The 18,218-nt window shown below is 36.7% G+C and overlaps 1 protein-coding gene across 5 annotated transcripts in view; it reads right to left on the reverse strand.

Annotated features, from left to right (window-relative positions):
* Nucleotides 1-18,218, reverse strand: part of ACAP2 (ArfGAP with coiled-coil, ankyrin repeat and PH domains 2) — a 148,090-nt gene that overhangs the window by 96,684 nt on the left and 33,188 nt on the right. For all 5 annotated transcript variants that reach the window (XR_005019673.1, XM_036850171.1, XM_036850173.1 and 2 more), the window contains exon 2: nucleotides 2,555-2,612. Coding sequence is in view for 4 of the 5 variants with exons in the window: in XM_036850171.1 (XP_036706066.1) it covers nucleotides 2,555-2,612 (58 nt within the window). In the remaining variant the exon portion in view is untranslated. The remainder of the gene's footprint in view (nucleotides 1-2,554; nucleotides 2,613-18,218) is intronic.

The raw sequence follows: 18,218 nt of genomic DNA on the forward strand, positions 1-18,218 counted from the left end.
TACCTGAAAAAGAACCTAAGTTTGGTAGTACCTGAGCTGTGATTTAAAGGGTATCTGCTTAACAAACAAGGAACAAGCATTCCAGTGAGAAGATGCAACAGATAGGGAAATTATATCTAGATGGCCACTATGATGCTCTGTGATATTGCCAATGCCAGAATACCTGGCAGAATGGATAAATAATTGGACCTAGTCGAATAATGCCATCCATTCATGGAGCATTACTCACCAGAAAGAGTCTAACTACTGGTGGCATACATTATAAGCAAAATAAATATAAGCTAGGTAGGCCATCAAGCTAGTTAAACCTGTTGCTGCCGTGATTTGCAATATTACAGGTACAACTGGCCCTGCACAAAGTTATGAAATCAGTAAACTAGTTCTAGGCAACCCCTCCCCTCCACAAGTCCTTCAATGCCACCTCCTTCAATAACAACCATTTCTTGCTCCTCACAGGCTCTCTTCTCTAATTGTAACTCCTCATAATTCTAAAGTAAAAATGATCAATAATAGCTTAAGAATTTGGGAAAGGGACATTGTATAAGGGATCAAGATCTTAAACTAGAGAAATATAAAAGTAACTATGGAAATTCTATTTGGGTGGAAGATGATATTTTAAAAGATGCCAAAGCTTCCATGATGCCCTGAGTAGCCCTTCGGGTAATAGGGACTCTAGAAAGGATTTAGAGTTCTTAGTACTGAATGCCAATACTGTGACAACTTGGTTTAGATTTGAATCTTTTGGTTTTAAGATTCTACCAGTCTCTCAACTGCAACCAAATGATATAAAGGGGGGGGGGGGGAAAGATAGCTGCTCATAAAAGCAAATCATTAACAAAAATACTGTAAGAGGATTCTGTTTAGGTACTTTAAATTTTGAGGTCCCCCCGACACAAAGTGTTTCGTTTGATTTAGATGCAGTTCTGCCCAAAGAGAATAGATATCCTTATTGTACTACTCTGTGATTCTTTAAAAAGCCTTCTCCTTCTATATACTCTCATAAACCTACCAGAAAATCAAAACTACATCTTCTGCTGCCTACCTTAAGGGTTTAAAAACTTTGTTTCACAGAGTCCTTAAAAATAAATGTAATACCTCAGGGGAAAATAATAATAATAACAACAACAATGATCCCATATATATATAATTTTAAATAGAAAATAAAGTTCTTGAAAATAATATCCTTACAAAAAATTCTAACATTAGTTTTTAAAAACACTTGCCTGGAAGCTTGCTAGTGTTCCTCAGAAACTTTCCAAGTGGCATGTGCTCCCTCAACATGGATCCAGGAGTACAGTGGTGCACAAGAAGAGCACTGAACCAAGAATAAAACAGATGGATTCTAACCCTGGTTCTGCCTTTTCTAACTCTGTGATTTGAAGCAAGTCCTCTTCACTTTCTGGGCTGTGGGACCCTCATCTATAAAATGGAAATAATCCACTTGTCCTACCCACCTCACAGGATTATTGTAAAAATCCAAAAACATACTGTATATCAAAGTGCTTTGAAAACTACAGAGTACTACACAAAAATAACTCATTACTAAACATTTTCTAAAATTATTTTGTTTTACATATATAACTAATAACTACTGCTTTATATAGTTTCTATACTATTTACATTATATACATAAATTTCATGATTTCAAAACATTTGAAAACCATCAGTCTAGTTAATATATCTTATATCCTTGTTATTCAAAATGCAGTCCAGGGAACAACAGCATTGGTATCACCTAAAATCTGGTTAGAAACACAGACTCTCAGATACCAAGACTTACTGAATCTAGATCTGTATTTTCACCAGAACCCCACATATTCCTATGCACAGTAAGGTTTGAGAAGCACTGCTTTACATAACAATTCCATTTATAATAATAATTACATAAATAGGAAATTATTTTCAGAAAAGGTATTCAAATATACACATTTATCTCCAAAAATTTTAACAATGAACAATGGTTACTTAAGATCGGAAGCCATGTCTTACTCATTCTCATATTTCACTCTGTTATACAGCAGATAACATTTCTTGGGTAGAGGCCAAAAAAAAAAAAAAAAAGATTATCAATAATTAATACAGAAGATAGGAATCAATGTACATTTACCCTTGCATAGAATATGACCATTTAATATCAATTATTAAATACATATTCAGCATTTCTGGCATTAGCTTTAAAAAACGGAAGGAGTATTTAAAATTTTATATTTGAACATGGCCACACCCAAATGTATAAACAAGAGTGGTTAGGTTACATATGATATCCATTAAGCATCAAAGAAGATTGCAATCTTTTTGATAGAGAAGGAAACAACCGTCCAACAATATAAAAGATGTCTAGTCAGACATGGTTCAAATTCTTGCTCTGGCACTTAGATTAAATTTTCAACAAACTACTTAATGTCTCTAGCCTCAACTTCTTCATAATATTGGGATAATATTAGCATTTACCCTCACGGAGATAAAAGAAGTCACTTGAACCATCTAGTGTTACAGGCACAAATCATTATGCAAAACAAGAATTAATGTTTTAAAAAGTTAAAGTAAAATTTACCTTATCAAGTTTCAGTTCCAATTCTGCCACATCTCCTTCTACTTCTTCCAAAGCAGCCCTAGAAAAATTAAACATAAAGTAAGTTACTTTGTGTTTAAACATATACTTTACTCTTGAAAAATAACTCCAAGTAAAAAAATAGATATGAATGCTAAAAAATTACACTTCACATAAAGTAATAACTCCCTTAGAACAACGTATGAATACTTCATAACCATGTATTACAACACATAATACAATTACTGTTTAAGGTAATGAGAGAACACATTAGGCTAATTTACTCAACGCATTCATGTTATTCAAATTAATAACACTAATTAGAACTATTAAGCATATGTTTTTAAAAACAAGTAAGAAATTTTGAAAGTTGAGCCTTACAAAGACTCATATTTCTATTCAACAAAGCACATGTAACCAAACAGCAAAGCATCCTTGGCAACCAAAAATAAAGGCTTTTACTTTTAGAAATAGTTCAGAAAGATGTTATGACCCTTGTTTAAGACAGCGTTTTGTTTCCAATGTATTTTTAAAGAAATCAGCAGATTCTCTTCCTTGTCAGGGGAATGATAAAATTCTAACACTAAGTAGTACTTGATATGCCCTATAGGGCAACATCCCAAAATTGGAAATTTGGAACAAAACAGCAGCAACTAAAACTTTTTAAGGATAACAAGATTTTATACTTAAGAGTAAAAAATGTTATTCATCTACTTTAAGCCATCTATCTATCCATTTTAAGACAACTACTTGATAAACTAGCAACTTTGCAATACCTGTTTTTTGAATCAACCGAAATTTGTTTCAATTGGATAACAGTGGGGGACTAGCCACCCAAAAAGCTATTTTGAACTCTGGGCAAGAATTCTCAATTAGACACTGTTAAGAAGAGAAAAATAGCTAAGATATAAGCTCTATTCCCAAAACTACCCACATAACCTCTGTGTGACCTCTTGAATGCCATTTTTATCAGCTTGTGGTTCTACTTCTCTACCTGGTAACATTTACTGAAAAAAATTTTTAATCTCCAAAATAAGAAAATTATGTAACCATAAATTATTCAGTAAAGAAATGCCAATTCCATAAAATGAGATACTCTAACACACAGTTAAGAAAACAAGAGGTGCTATACTTCCACAGCATAGAAAGAGAAATGCTTGTCCCCTAACTAAAAGTTTGTCATTTTCTTCAGCAGTGTTTTCAAAGTACACATTGTTCCCTTAGCCTAGAAAACATTTCCCCTTCACATTAATCCTCATTCTCTTCACCTGCCTCTATGTTACTCATCGTTTAAAACTTAATTCACAAAAGAAAACAAATATATTAGTACAAGGATATCTATTTTTTGTAAATAGATTTAAAACCTACATGTCCAGCAATGAGAAATAATGTAAATAAATGATGGTACTCCATCCTATTATGTGAGGCAGCAGGTTTTTAAATGAGATTAATCTGTCTCTACTGAGATGGAAACGTATACATTACAGACCATCACAAGGGAGGAAAAACAAGTTACAAAATTACATATAGTGTGAGCCCAGTTTTTTTGGGGGGGTGGGGTGGGGAGCCTATTCGTTTATGCATAAGAAAAAATCTGGAAGCATATTTACCAATCTGCTAACTATAACTTTGAAGAATGGGGATCAGAGGGCAGAAAGTGAAAATAAGGATTTACACTTCTTATGATTTATACTTCTAGATTGTTTTAATACTTTCAATGACTATGTGTTTTTAAATAATTTTTAAAGCTAATAAAGGGGGAAAAGAAATAAGTTCAGACATCACCTTCCTAGGAAGTGGGTCCTCTTAGAAGCTCTATCCCTGTCCACTTCTCTCACTAGTTCGAGCTCCTGGTAGCAGTATAGAGACTCAAAATGTTTGCCGAGTCAAGAAAGAAACTCCACAATTTCAGAAACTTTCTTCATTTATACTTTTTTTGTTGTTGGCCGCGCCGCACGTCTTGCGGGATCTTAGTTCCCCGACCAGGGGTCGAACCCAGGCCCCCAGCAGTGGAAGCATGAAGTCCTAACCACCAGACCACCAGGGAATTCCCTCTCCATTTATAACCATTTAAAACCTCTCCATTTATACTTCTAACCTTCATTTAATTTAGCTTGACTCAATCTTCAACTTCAAGAAAATCAGTTGAACGATCAGCTTAAGATTTGACTTAATCATTGGTTTCTACTAAACATATAGTTTAATAGAAATTTCATGTACATTCCTCAATCTTATTTCACTGTGCAATACTACGAATTTATTTGTGAAACACTTTTAAACACCTTTCTTTAAAGAGAGGTAAGAGGGACTTCCCTGGTGGTTTACTGGTTAAGAATCCACCTTCCAATACAGGTGGACGTGGGTTCAATCCCTGGTAGAGGAACTAAGATCCCACATGTTGTGAGGCACCTAAGCCCATGCACTCTAGAGCCCACGTGCCTCAACTACTAAGCCCGCACACTCTAGAGCCTGCCTGCGTACCGCAACAAAGACCTGACGCAGCCAAATAAATAAATAAGTATTTTTTAAAAAGAGAGAGGTAAGAGTTTATGTATAAAATTAACAGGTAAAATGTGTTTTGCCTATCGTTTTAAAATAAAGCTCACTGTAATCACATATTGAGAATCTGAAAGTTTATCACAGAGGTTCTTCAATTCAACATTTCACCTTCTCTAAAAAAAATCTCTGTCCTTGGTCATCTAAGATGTGTGTGAAAACTTGTAGCAATAAGTAAGTAGCTAGTGTCTAAAGCAGCCTGGTTAATTGTTGAATATTCCTTGGTATAAAAAGAAAAGTATACGGACAGAACATGGTCTCAGTTCAAATTCTGTCCCACCACTCACTTATCTAAGGCTAAGGTATTTTATCTAAGTTTTTTCATCTGTAAACTGAGTAAACAAATACCTATTTAAAAGAGTTGTAAAGAATGAGGGACTGTACATATCACTGACCACAGTATGTATGTACTACAACACAAAGAACACAATCAATAGGAGCTTCTTTCTCTCCTTTCTAGTCCCTGCATTCTGAGATAAGTTTTGCCTCCCTATTGCTTCTACTCCTTATGCAAGACAACCATCCTGGAACAAATTTTTAATATATAAATCAATAAGTAAAACAATCTACACAACAATTCTTCAAATAGTGAAAGACAGATATTATTCCTTTCCAACTCTCTCAAATATTTATTGAGCATATGGGCTTTCCTGGTGGCACAGTGGTTAAGAATCCACCTGCCAACGCAGGGGACACGGGCTCGAGCCCTGGTCCAGGAAGATCCCACATGCCGTGGAGCAACTGGGCCCGTGAGCCACAACTACTGAGCCTGCGCTCTAGAGCCCGCGAGCCACAACTAGGCCCGCACGCCTAGAGCCTGTACTCCACCAGTGAGAAGCCTGCACACCGCAACTAGAGAAAAGACCACGCGCAGCAACAAAGACCCAATGCAGCCGAAAATAAATAAATAAAATAAATAAATTTCTTAAAATATATATATTTATTGAGCATATAATTTGTATAAATGTGCAAGGCATTAAAGAGGACAATATTATAGACCCTACACTCCATAGCTTAAAATGTAACTAAAATTATTAAATTTTAAAAGTTACACACACATTAACAATGAAAGAAAACACATGATTAAGTAATAAAATAAGAATAATATAAAATAATGTTAAAAGATGGTAAAATAAAGGGCAAAAAAACAGAAAGCAGTCAGCTAAGTCTCACAGGATTATTATAAGCAGGGGTCAGCAAATGACAGCCTGTCAGGCAATCTGTCCCGTAACCTGTTTTCACATAGCCCATGAGCTAAAAATGGTTCTTGCATTTTTAAATGGTTGAAAAAAAACAAAAGAAAAATAATATTTAATGACACATGAAAACCATATTAAATTCAAATTCCAGTGTCCATAAATAAAGTTTTATGGAAACACCGTCAAGCTCATCCATTTACACATTGTCTATGTCAGCTTGCACGCCCTAGTGGCAGAGTTGAGTAGTTGGAAGAGAGACTATATGGCCTACAAAGCTTAAAATATTTACTACTATCTGGTCCTTTATGGAAAAAGTTTACTGACTCCTTACTATGAATATCAGATACAAGAACATGGATGAAAACGCTTTTTCATACATGAGCTACATACAAGAAAATAATTTTTAGGACTCAGGTCTGGTTGGCTGTACCCTAAGAAACTGAATAAGCCCAGATTTCAGGGAAACAGTCACTTTATTTTTTTAAATTTTATTAAAGTATAGTTGATTTACAATGCTGTGTTAATTCCTGCTGTATAGCAAAGTGATTCAGTTACATATATATTCTTTTTCCTATTCTTTTCCATATGGTTTATCACAGGATACTGAATATAGTTCCCTGTGCTAGACAGTAGGACCTTGTTGTTAGGGTCACTTTATTTTTAATAATAACTTCATTCTTTTATCTATTCATGCATCACAGATCAACTCACAAAAGAGTTAACTAAAAATAAATAATAAAACTAGAATAGGAAAAAATCTAGCAGCAAGTACTAACACTGAGACATTTCTAATCACATGGTGATCACTTTGGGCTGTGAATTAAATAAAGCTCTATGAAAAGCACAAACACAGAACTCTCCCCACCCAGATAACTACACACCCCTGGTGTAGAAATAAACTTGTTTTTGTTTTTGTTTTATTTTTTTATTGAAGTATAGTTGATTTACAATCAACTTTTTAAACCACTGCTTTTACAAGTTTATCCATAAGAATAACTAAATAGTATGTGTAACATGAGCATTACATTTTCTTTATAAAAGAAAATTATTTGAAAGAAACAGGAGGTATGATAAAGAATTATTCTACCCATCCATTTGAGATCCTTTAAAAAAAAAAACTGTTTCCACTTCAGCTTTGACAATATGCTTAAAATGGAATTGATAATCTAAGACTAGGTCACATGATGATGCAATCTAAAACACAACTACAGGATACTCAAGATCACTTATTAAGCACATAAATATCCTCAAAGCATTAAAGATGGATCTGAGGCTCTGTCATAACTACCTCCCAAAGAATAATGAAAGAGATCAAACAAATACTCAAACTATAATGTACAGATTTTGAAACTAACATCTATGGTCCTTGTTTTATATAATAGATATATTCCCAAAGGCCGCATATAAATTGAATAACCATTTAGATACTCAGAGGAGTTGCCTGTATGTCTATCATGACCTACCATCCCCATCCAACTCTTTCAGCTCAACAGCTTTATCCACCGTGGGCAATGCTGGGCTATTCTTTGCAAAGATAGGACAATGGCAGGATCAGGGATAGCGCACTGATCCAAGGGTAGCCCTATAACTCAAAAGATGGCAAAACTAGATGACCAAGCTCCCCATATAATGAGATGGCTCTCTCCGGGTTTTTGACCAGAAAAAACATGACACACCCTGGAAACTTACTTTTTTAAAAGAAATCCCTCATTAGATCATTTTGTAATGTGAATGGCCTCCCCTTATTTTGTTCAATAAGCTCTGAGCCCTTTATAATTGGGTCTCTGTAATACCTTTTTATGTTGAGAGGGAATGGAATGGAGTTTTAAAAAAACTGTCTAGGTTTGAATCCATATTTTACTTCTTACTATCTATGTAACGTTGAACAAGTTCTTCGTGTTTCAATTTCATCTACAAAATACAGGTAATAATAACTGTATCTCCCATAGAGATGTATGAGAATAAATTTTTAAATACATATGAAAACCTTAGCACAGTACCTGACACTCAGTAAGTAATCAATAAATGTTAGCTATAATCATCTATAGTGTTAAAGAAAATACACAATTTCTTTTCATTTTCATTTCATGGGGCCAAAAGGGAAGAAAGCAGTAATAAGATTAAGTTATCACATACTTCCAACAAGAATTTGAAATGGTTTAAAAAGGAACAAAAAATTTACAACAGGCCTTTTATCAGCAGATAAAACAGCAAGTCCAAACTGCTTTAAAACACTTCAATACTTTTGCCCTCTTACAAAAATTACATGTCAAATACACACTGGAGTCTTCTCCTAACTTCTTCATAACTTCAATCTAGCCACAGGAGAATATAATAAAATTTATTTGAAAATCCTCTAGGTTTTCTATGGTTATCAAGGTTGGTTCTATCTGACTCCTCTAAGAGCCTACAAACAGAGGAGAACCAACACTGCAATCAGTACCAGGGGGAGTTAAGGCCCTGAATATATATTTATTAGACAATAATAGTAAGCCACCTTTTAATAAACAACAAGGTCTTCCTGTATAGCACAGGGAACTACATTCAATATCCTGTGATAAACCATAATGGAAAAGAATAGGAAAAAGAATACATATAACTGAGTCACTTTGCTGTACAGCAGAAATTAAACACAACATTGTAAATCAACTATACTTCAATAAAATTACATAATAATAATAATAATAAGCCACCTTCTTAAAAAGTCTCCGCCTTTATTTCTGGGAAGTCTCAGTGAAATTAAAAGGACGTTCTCCTTTTAAAAGTATATGCTAGGGGCCTCCCTGGTGGCGCAGTGGTTGAGAATCTGCCTGCCAATGCAGGGGACACGGGTTCGAGCCCTGGTCTGGGAAGATCCCACATGCCATGGAGCAACCAGGCCCGTGAGCCACAACTACTGAGCCTGCGCGTCTGGAGCCTGTGCTCCGCAACAAGAGAGGCCGCGATGGTGAGAGGCCCGCGCACCGCGATGAAGAGTGGCCCCCGCTTTCCGCAATTAGAGAAAGCCCTCGCACAGAAACGAAGACCCAACACAGCCATAAATAAATAAATAAATAAAATTAAAAAAAAAAAAAAGTATATGCTAGAAATGTTGCTAGAAACATTTATATGCAACATAGTATGCTAGAAATGTTAACTGCTCCTATTCGCTCAGATTGGTCAACTAAGCAAAACTGGCAAGATTCATGAGAAATTCAGTCCTGTTAATGGAAAAAAGAATCGTGGAAAAACAGACTAGAAATGGAAACCAAAATTTTAGTCTAACCCTCTACCAACTAATATGAGTCCCTGGAAAGATCTCTGAATCTCTCCAGACCTCAATTCTCTCATCCATAAAAAGTGACGAATGGACTGAATCATCTTTAATATCACTTCCAGATAATAACATTCTATTATTCTGGAAAAAGCATTCAAAGGAAAGCAAGAACCTGGATTTGATTATCTTCTCCCAAGCAAGGTTTCCTTCAGGCCCTCACTCACACTTTCAACAGAGTTAGAGAATAAAAGAAAAAAACATGTAAGCCATGAAAACCCTCACCAAAATTTATATTGTTTCACTCATCCCTTTCAAATGCCTCCTCTATAAGCTTCTTAAAAGATAATGAACATAGATGAAAATAGTGGGTTGCTTTTTTTTTAAGTTTTTTGTTCAGCTCAACATTTTGGGGAAAAAATGTATCTTCTGTTCACACATGTATTTTTCTGAGTGAGTTCCATTATATTTCATTTTTAAAGATTGTAAACATTATTCTGCCATTTCTCAGAGAAAACAGAACATTTTTTAAAAGGTAGTTAAAGGAACACGTACCTCCTCTCTTCTCAAGTTCTCCCTTGTCAATACACAGTATCCAAAGTAAAACCATTGAAGCCAGAGAAGAGCGTAATTGAAAAGGCAACCAAACCACAGCCCAAGATCCAGATGTAAGTACTAGGTCTAAGTGAATGAATACCACACTCTCAAGTCATTACTCAGGCTTCAAGAACCCTATCAGTCAAAGCTCATCATTAAAAAAAGGGAACACTCTTAAAATATTATCCAGATCATCCTACATAGAGAATAGCGAGCGGGAAAAGTGGAGAAGTACAGGATCTTCTGTTCCTAGAGTTCCAGATTGTCTCAACAGGGATATAATTTCAATAGTCACTTCCAGAAGTTGCTCTGCATAGCAGATAGGAATTATACACAAAGTTATTTTTTTATCATGTGCAGTGGCAAATATTCACTATTTACAGGAAACTAGTCTAAGGAAATACTAGTAATGTTTTATTTTGATCAGATAGGAAATTATTTTATATTTTTTCTCACAAAAAGTCAATAGAAAGCCATATTTCCATTTCACCCTCCTCTAACAGGCTGAATTTCTTGTCCAGGGAGTTGGCATATCCAAGCAGGTGCATATGCTACTCCTAATTGCAGTAGGAGTTAACTTCATTCTACTGTGCCATAATAGAAGGTAGTGGAAGAAGGGATGGCCCATCTATTATGTTGGGATCAATAAGTGACATATGACTGGTTAACAGTCCCTTCCAGTTTTCACAGTAGAGGATGTAAAGCTAGAATGAAAGCACTAGTCATCTAAAGAAGGGTAATGTCACTTTCATGAGAAAAAAAAAAAAAAGAGGATTAAGGGAAAAAAACTACAAACTTATGAACTATAGAATATTGCCTTCAACTGGGCCCAGAAAAATAAAAGCTAAAGACGAAAGTATTTCTGTCTTGAAATCACAACAAACTCAGGCAGGTCTACTTAAAAAATAAATAAAATTTTTTAAGTTGACTTTCTACAAAGGCAGTCCAGTCCCAAGAATTCTTATCACTGTAGTAGGCATTGCCGTAACAGGAAAATAAAGTAGTTACTATTACTGTTTAGAGGATTAAGAGCATATGTTCAACCAAAGCAGTTAAACCGCAATGCTTATTCTATTAGTGGAGTGTCACAGGCGATATAGAGAGAAGAAGCTCTGTAAACTTCATGGTTCATAACAAAGGAAGAGAAGATTTCTATGAGAAAAGGACACTGAGACTGATATCACTGTCAGGATGACCAAGGCTTTCAAATAAGATGGGACTATCAGCAGATTCACAATGAGAGAAAGAAACAAGATGGTAGGGACATCTAGGGCCAGGCCCAGATACCACTGTCAAAAATTATAATCGGAGACCTGCCATGTTCCTTTTCATGGCTGTTCCCCCATTACCCTTTTTAGGAAATAGAAATGGTACTAAAGACACAGGTTATCCTCTGCAAATCAGAGCAGGTAGGTGAGGTAACTACATACTGGGCCTTTCAGGGTTCTCTCCATAACATATCAGAGACTGATAGACAAATCACATCTATAACTTTCCCAGACTCCTCCAGTAACAAAAAAAAAAATTCACTTTAATACATAATTAAAATAATTTTGCATTACCTCTTCTCTGTGTTTTACAATTTGCATGGCACCTTTTTGCATGGTATAGCATGTATTGTATTAAGAGATGAATATAAAATAGTAATATGAAATAATAAATAGAAAAAATATTAAGAGGAAATGAGCAACAACCCCAGAATCACAGAATCAAAGTGGAAGAAACCTTAGCAAATTGCTGAATGTCAGAACTGTTTAATGAAAGCAGAGCAGGGGCTTCCCTGGTGGCACAGTGGTTAAGAATCCGCCTGCCAATGCAGGGGACACGGGTTTGAGCCCTGGTCCGGGAAGATCCCACATGCCACAGAGCAACTGAGCCCGTGCGCTACAACTACTGAGCCTGCGCTCTAGAGCCCGTGCTCCGCAACAAGAGAAGCCACCTTAACGAGAGGCCCGCGCACCGCAACGAAGAGTAGCCCCTGCTCTCTGCAACTAAAAAGAAAGCCCGCACGCAGCGACGAAAACCCAACGCGGCCATAAATAAATAAATAAATAAATAAATTTATTAAAAAAAAAAAGAAAGTAGAGCAGCTGTGTTTAGAAAAGCACTTCACATAGTATTTTAGCTCCATTAAAATGCTGCAATTTTACAAGATCTGTAAACAGGATGCAGAAGAATACAAATTTAAGAGCATAATAAATAGGCTCAGGGTTTTGAAGACAATGTTCACACTATAAACCATCTTTGGATAGTAAACTTGTGACACTGAAGCCCCTTGTACTCCTCAGTGGAATGAGCACCTCACCACCACCACCACCTCCTCCACAAAGCACCCTATGTTCACTTCAAATAGAGCACCTGGCACTCAAAATAATTCAACTATTGGTCTAGATGTCCAAACTGAGATGCCTTGAGCAAAGACTATGATTCCTTTAGCTATATATCCCTAGTTCAGTTAGTTAACAAGTAAAACACCTGTTTACTGGACAGATGGAAAGATGCAGCATTTAAAACAATTATGTAAGCTGGGGTCCAGGGCCACTTATGGTGGTTATACATGCATTGAAGTGTACATGTATTTATGTGTAACTTTCCAATTCCTTTTCCAATTATAATTACAATTCCAGACTTTAGTTATTCCAATCTGCCATAACCTCTCCAGCCTCATACAGGTGTTATTTTTTTTTTTTTTTTTTTACTTTGGCCTCAAATATTAAGTTTTTACTTTTTTTTTTTTTTTAATTTATTTTATTTATTTATGGCTGTATTGGGTCTTCGTTTCTGTGCGAGGGCTCTCTCCAGTTGCGGCAAGCGGGGGCCACTCTTCATCGCGGTGCGCGGGCCTCCCACCATCGCCGCCTCTCCCGCTGCAGAGCACAGGCTCCAGACGCGCAGGCCCAGCAGCCGTGGCTCACGGGTCCAGCCGCCCCGCGGCATGTGGGATCCTCCCAGACCAGGGCCCGAACCCGCGTCCCCCGCACTGGCAGGCAGACCCCCAACCACTGCACCACCAGGGAAGCCCCAGGTGTTATTTTAAAAGTCTTTAGAAAAAAACGAAAGAAAAAAGAACACACAAACAATTCCATAAACCTCAAAATCAGATTTACAATGAAACAATGAAAAAGACAGTTCTTTCCACATAAAAGGAGGAGCCTATACACCTTTACTGAACCATTACAATACCTATAATTTCTTTTAAAGTTGAGAGAAATGGGAATTTTTTTCACAATATAATCCTCTAGCATGTGGAGTAATAGAGGATTTGGAAAGTAGCTTAAACTAAAGAGGATTTCCTCATGGACTGGATGTGAAGTATGAGCATATATATGCACAGGTATGCCAGTGAGCAGATAGATGTGTAATCAAAGATGAATTAAAAGTTTTTGGCTAGAGCAGCCAAAAGGATAGAGTTGCAGCCAACTTGAGATGGAGAAGACTATGGACAGAACTGGTTTGGGTAGAAAAGATCTGGAGTTCAGTTTGGGACTTGACTTTGAAATATTTATTAGATATATAAGCAGTGACATCAAATAGGTGGATGGATATAAGAGTCTGGATTTTAGAGGTCTGAGCTGGGGGTACAAGTTTAGGAATCATGGGCATATCGATAGCATTTACAGCCATGCCACCGGACATTATCAAAAAAAGTGAAGACAGAAAAGAGGATTAAGGACTGAGGTCTGGGACACTCTGATATCAAAGGTCAGGAAGAACAAGGGGAACTAGCAAAAGAAACTGAGAAGAAGCAACTAATGAGATAAGATGAAAACCGACAGTGTGGTGTAAAAGGGAACTGAAAAAAGCATATCAAGGAGGAAGGAGTGATCAACTCTGTCAAAAGCCACTAACAGATCAAATAAGATAAGGGCTGAGAATAAACACCAATTTTATGACTAGTCAAAATGGTTGAAAAACAATTTTTTTATGTTGAAAAACACCTCTACTCTGGTATTTTGATGAACCAAGGGTGTACTCCTACGGAAGGAATTACTTTAAAATTTTAAAACAGACGTTTGGAAATTTTTCTAGGAATATAACGCACCTGAAACTAAAATAAGAAAAAAAAATTTCCCAACTAGAAACTCTGAAAATGCATATTAACAATAAACAAGGAAGACAAGTAGCTAGGTTCCCCTCTACTCTTCTCCATCCTCAATCTCTTCCTAGAAGCTAAAGCTAATTAATTATATGAAAAAGAAACCTTCTTATTCTTTCTCAGGAAGTCCAGGGCAAAAGTTCTATTGCCACTCATAATATTAAACACAATCTAACTCCTACAAATACAAGGACTGCTAACCTAGCTCTAACTCTCCATGAGACAAGTTATGCAACAAGATCTGTACTTTCTTTTCTTTCTATAAAGTTGGGATATTTTGCATTCCAATTCTACGGTTCTTTTTGTATAGCTACAGTTACTGTTACCCTTTGCTAATAAATTCTCGAAATTAAAAGCAACACATATACACAAGATCAATAATTTTAAATTAATTTCATTAACTGCTTAGGGATGGGTTATAAATCTGTCCCACAAACTTGCTAATCTTGTCTTTCTGCAGTAAACAAAACTGGAAGTCTAGGTTATCTTTGTTTAAATAATCTAGCAACAGCAGTCTTAAATGCAATTATATCAACTATATTGCTGAAGAGCCAGGAATCTTTATACCTCAGATTTTATTTTCTATCAGCAAGTCCTCATCCTCCTGTTTAACAATCCTATACTCTAAAGGAGATGGTGCAACTTAAGTAAGAGACTGTACAGTTTTGGTAATATGTGTATTTAAGCTGAGCATTTATTCATATTCTGTAGTTCACCACTAGCTCTACCTAATCCACTGATTTATAATGGCTACAGATACAATGGATGCTTATTAAACACTTGGTTGATCTATTGCATCTTGGTTGCACATTGATACCTAATATTACCAACTAAATAACAGGAAACTAATCATTCTAAGACATCAAATGACTTAACTCAGAGAACTAAAAATGTACATACTTTCATAAAACTGCTAATGTGACACTTCCAAGTAAGTATAAACTAAGACACCATACAAGTTCAGTGCATTTCGTGTTTAACACAATTCAAGGGGAAAGAAATACAAACTACTACTTAAACGTTTACAGACTTAATGGCTTGACATAAATCTTACTTGTTCTATGGTTATGACCTGTAGCCTATCTAAATCTGTGTCTAACAACTTGTCTTGTAAAGGAATTCTACTGGAGTCTCAAAATAACTGCTGACAAGTCTATTTTGAATTTGTCTTCATTTATGCCATAAGGAGTGGGATACACGTGTATATGACATACACTAAAAGCTAGAACATATAAAGATGCCAGTTAAGAAAGTCTCCTGGAATAATGGGAACCACACTTATCTCTGACCAAATAACAAGCATGTCAAAATACAGACTCCTAGATCTCTATCCCACTCACTCTGACATAACCTTAACCTGCACAGTTGAGGTATGTGTAATTTTTAATAAGCTCCCAGTGACTCTGATGCAGTCAGCCACAGGAAGTCACTACCTTCAAGGGCAAAAATAAAAATACACTTAACACATAAACTTTTTCTTGTAAAACACATAATATTTTAAAATAAAAAGAAATCATATGTACATTAGTGCATTGGGAATAGAAATCACCCTTGGCTTTAACATTCTAGTGACTACCTTAAACTATTATTACTGTTTCCCCAAAGAAGATAAGATTGCCGGGCTTCCCTGGTGGCGCAGTGGTTGGGAATCTGCCTGCCAATGCAGGGGACACGGGTTCGCGCCCTGGTCTGGGAAGATCCCACATGCCGCGGAGCAACTGGGCCCGTGAGCCACAACTACTGAGCCTGCGCGTCTGGAGCCTGTGCTCTGCAACGAGAGGCCGCAATAGTGAGAGGCCCGTGCACCGCGATGAAGAGTGGCCCCGGCTTGCCGCAACTAGAGAAAGCCCTCGCACAGAAACAAAGACCCAACGCAGCCAAAAATAAATAAAATAAATAAATAAAGAAGCTTTCATTAAAAAAAAAAAGATGCATATGCCCTTCTACCTGGTAGTTCCACTCCCTAGCTCTCACACATGTGCAGAGACATGCACACGAGCTTCACAGTGACACTAACTATGAACACAGTAGCACTAAGAAAAATAGGAAACAAATGTCCATCCACAGAAGAAGAGATAAATACAATGAAGTATTTTCTTACAATGGATTTTAAAATACCATGAAAACTGTGAAAATAAATAAACTAAAAGAATAAGAATCAATTAGGTTGAATCTCACCAATTATAACACAGGAAGTAAAAACATGACCAGCAAAACACTTTCAGGTAGCCTGTTATTTGGCAAGCAACTCTTGGTTATGCTTATGCATAAGCATTGGCTGTCATAAAATACAAAAGGAAATTATCCCAACTTATAAACCCAATTTACCCTCAAGGAAATGAATATCAAGATCTCAAATATTTATATCCAGCCCATTACCCCTCTCAGAGCTTCAGACTGCCTACTGAACATCTCTGCCTGAATGAGCCATGCTTAACTAAAAAACTGGGCATTATCTTCTTCACCAAACCTGCTGTTCTCTAGCTCAGTGATTAGCAACAAACAGTATTTGCACAGTTGATCAAGACGTAACTCTGGACATCATCCTGGCCTCCTTCCTCCCCACCCCTCATATGCAAGCAAACACATCCTATCATTCTACCTCCTAAATACTTTGATGCTATCCCACTAACTACCCGGAGCAAACCATAATTTCCTCTCATCTGAACTGCAGCAACCACCTTCTAAAGGATTCTCTTGCTCCAGTGAAGTTAATCATATCAACACACTGCAATCAAAATGTTCTTTAACAAGCAAAAATATGATCAAGATACATCAACCTCCTACTTAACATCTTCAATGGCTCTCCACTATCCTCAGGTTAAAATCCTTAATGTGACTCAAAAGGCCCATGATCTGGCCCTTATTTATGCCTCCATCCTCACCATTGTACACTCTCACTTACTTTCGGGCCATTCAACACGCAGTTCTCTGCCAGAAGCCCTTCTCCTCAAACTTCTTCACCTCAGTAATTCCCAATTTGTTCTTCATCTGTCAGCTTAAACATTCCCTATTTTAGGAAGCTTTACTTGGCCATGCAAGACAGAGATCTTTCTTATCAGCCCCCAGGATTTAATTCAATTGTATCACTTAACACACTGTAAGTTAAGTGTCCATTTGCTCCCAGAGACAGAGACTGTGTCTTTTCACCAAAGCTCCAGAACCTAGTTTAAAAGATTAACAGGTTGAACTTTCTTTAAAAAGCAAGAAACCTGCGATTTCTTGCCATTTGCAATTAACTTGCTCTTGGGTGGTTGCTCAGTCTGCTTCGAACCCGTACTGAAGATTATTGTTTTTAATAATTTCTGGGCTTCCCTGGTGGTGCAGTGGTTAAGAATCTGCCTGCCAAGGCAGGGGACACGGGTTCGATCCCCCGTCCAGGAAGATCCCACATGTCGTGGAGCAACTAAGTCCAGATGCCACAACTGCTCAGCCTGCGAGCCACAACTACTGAAGCCCGTGTGCCTAGAGCCTGTGCTCCGCAACGAGAAGCCACCGCGATGAGAAGACTGCACACCACAACAAAGAGTAGCCCCCGCTCACCACAACTAGAGAAAGCCTGCGCACAGCAACAAAGACCCAACGCAGCCAAAAATAAATAATTTTAAAAATAATAATTTCTCAACAATCAAAGAAATAAATAAGATGTTCAGATAAGAACATTCATTCTATAAAAGTGTTTTGTAGGAAATATTCCCAGATAAATAAATAACTAAACACACACACATGGCTATTCAAAATATTGAGATATTATATAACACGGAGATACTTGGAATAGACTATTAAGTGAAAAAGGCTTAAAGTGGAATTGCAGAAACAAATGTTTTATGAGTATGAATATTTTAAAGGCTTTTTTCTTACACAGTGATACACAGCCTCCCACAAAGGCTGACCAATTTACACTCCCACCAACTATATATGAGTATACCCAAATCTTTGTCAACTGAAATATCTTAAATAATGGCA

The sequence above is a fragment of the Balaenoptera musculus genome, chromosome 4 (genome assembly GCF_009873245.2).
Source record: "Balaenoptera musculus isolate JJ_BM4_2016_0621 chromosome 4, mBalMus1.pri.v3, whole genome shotgun sequence".
NCBI lineage: Eukaryota > Metazoa > Chordata > Mammalia > Artiodactyla > Balaenopteridae > Balaenoptera > Balaenoptera musculus.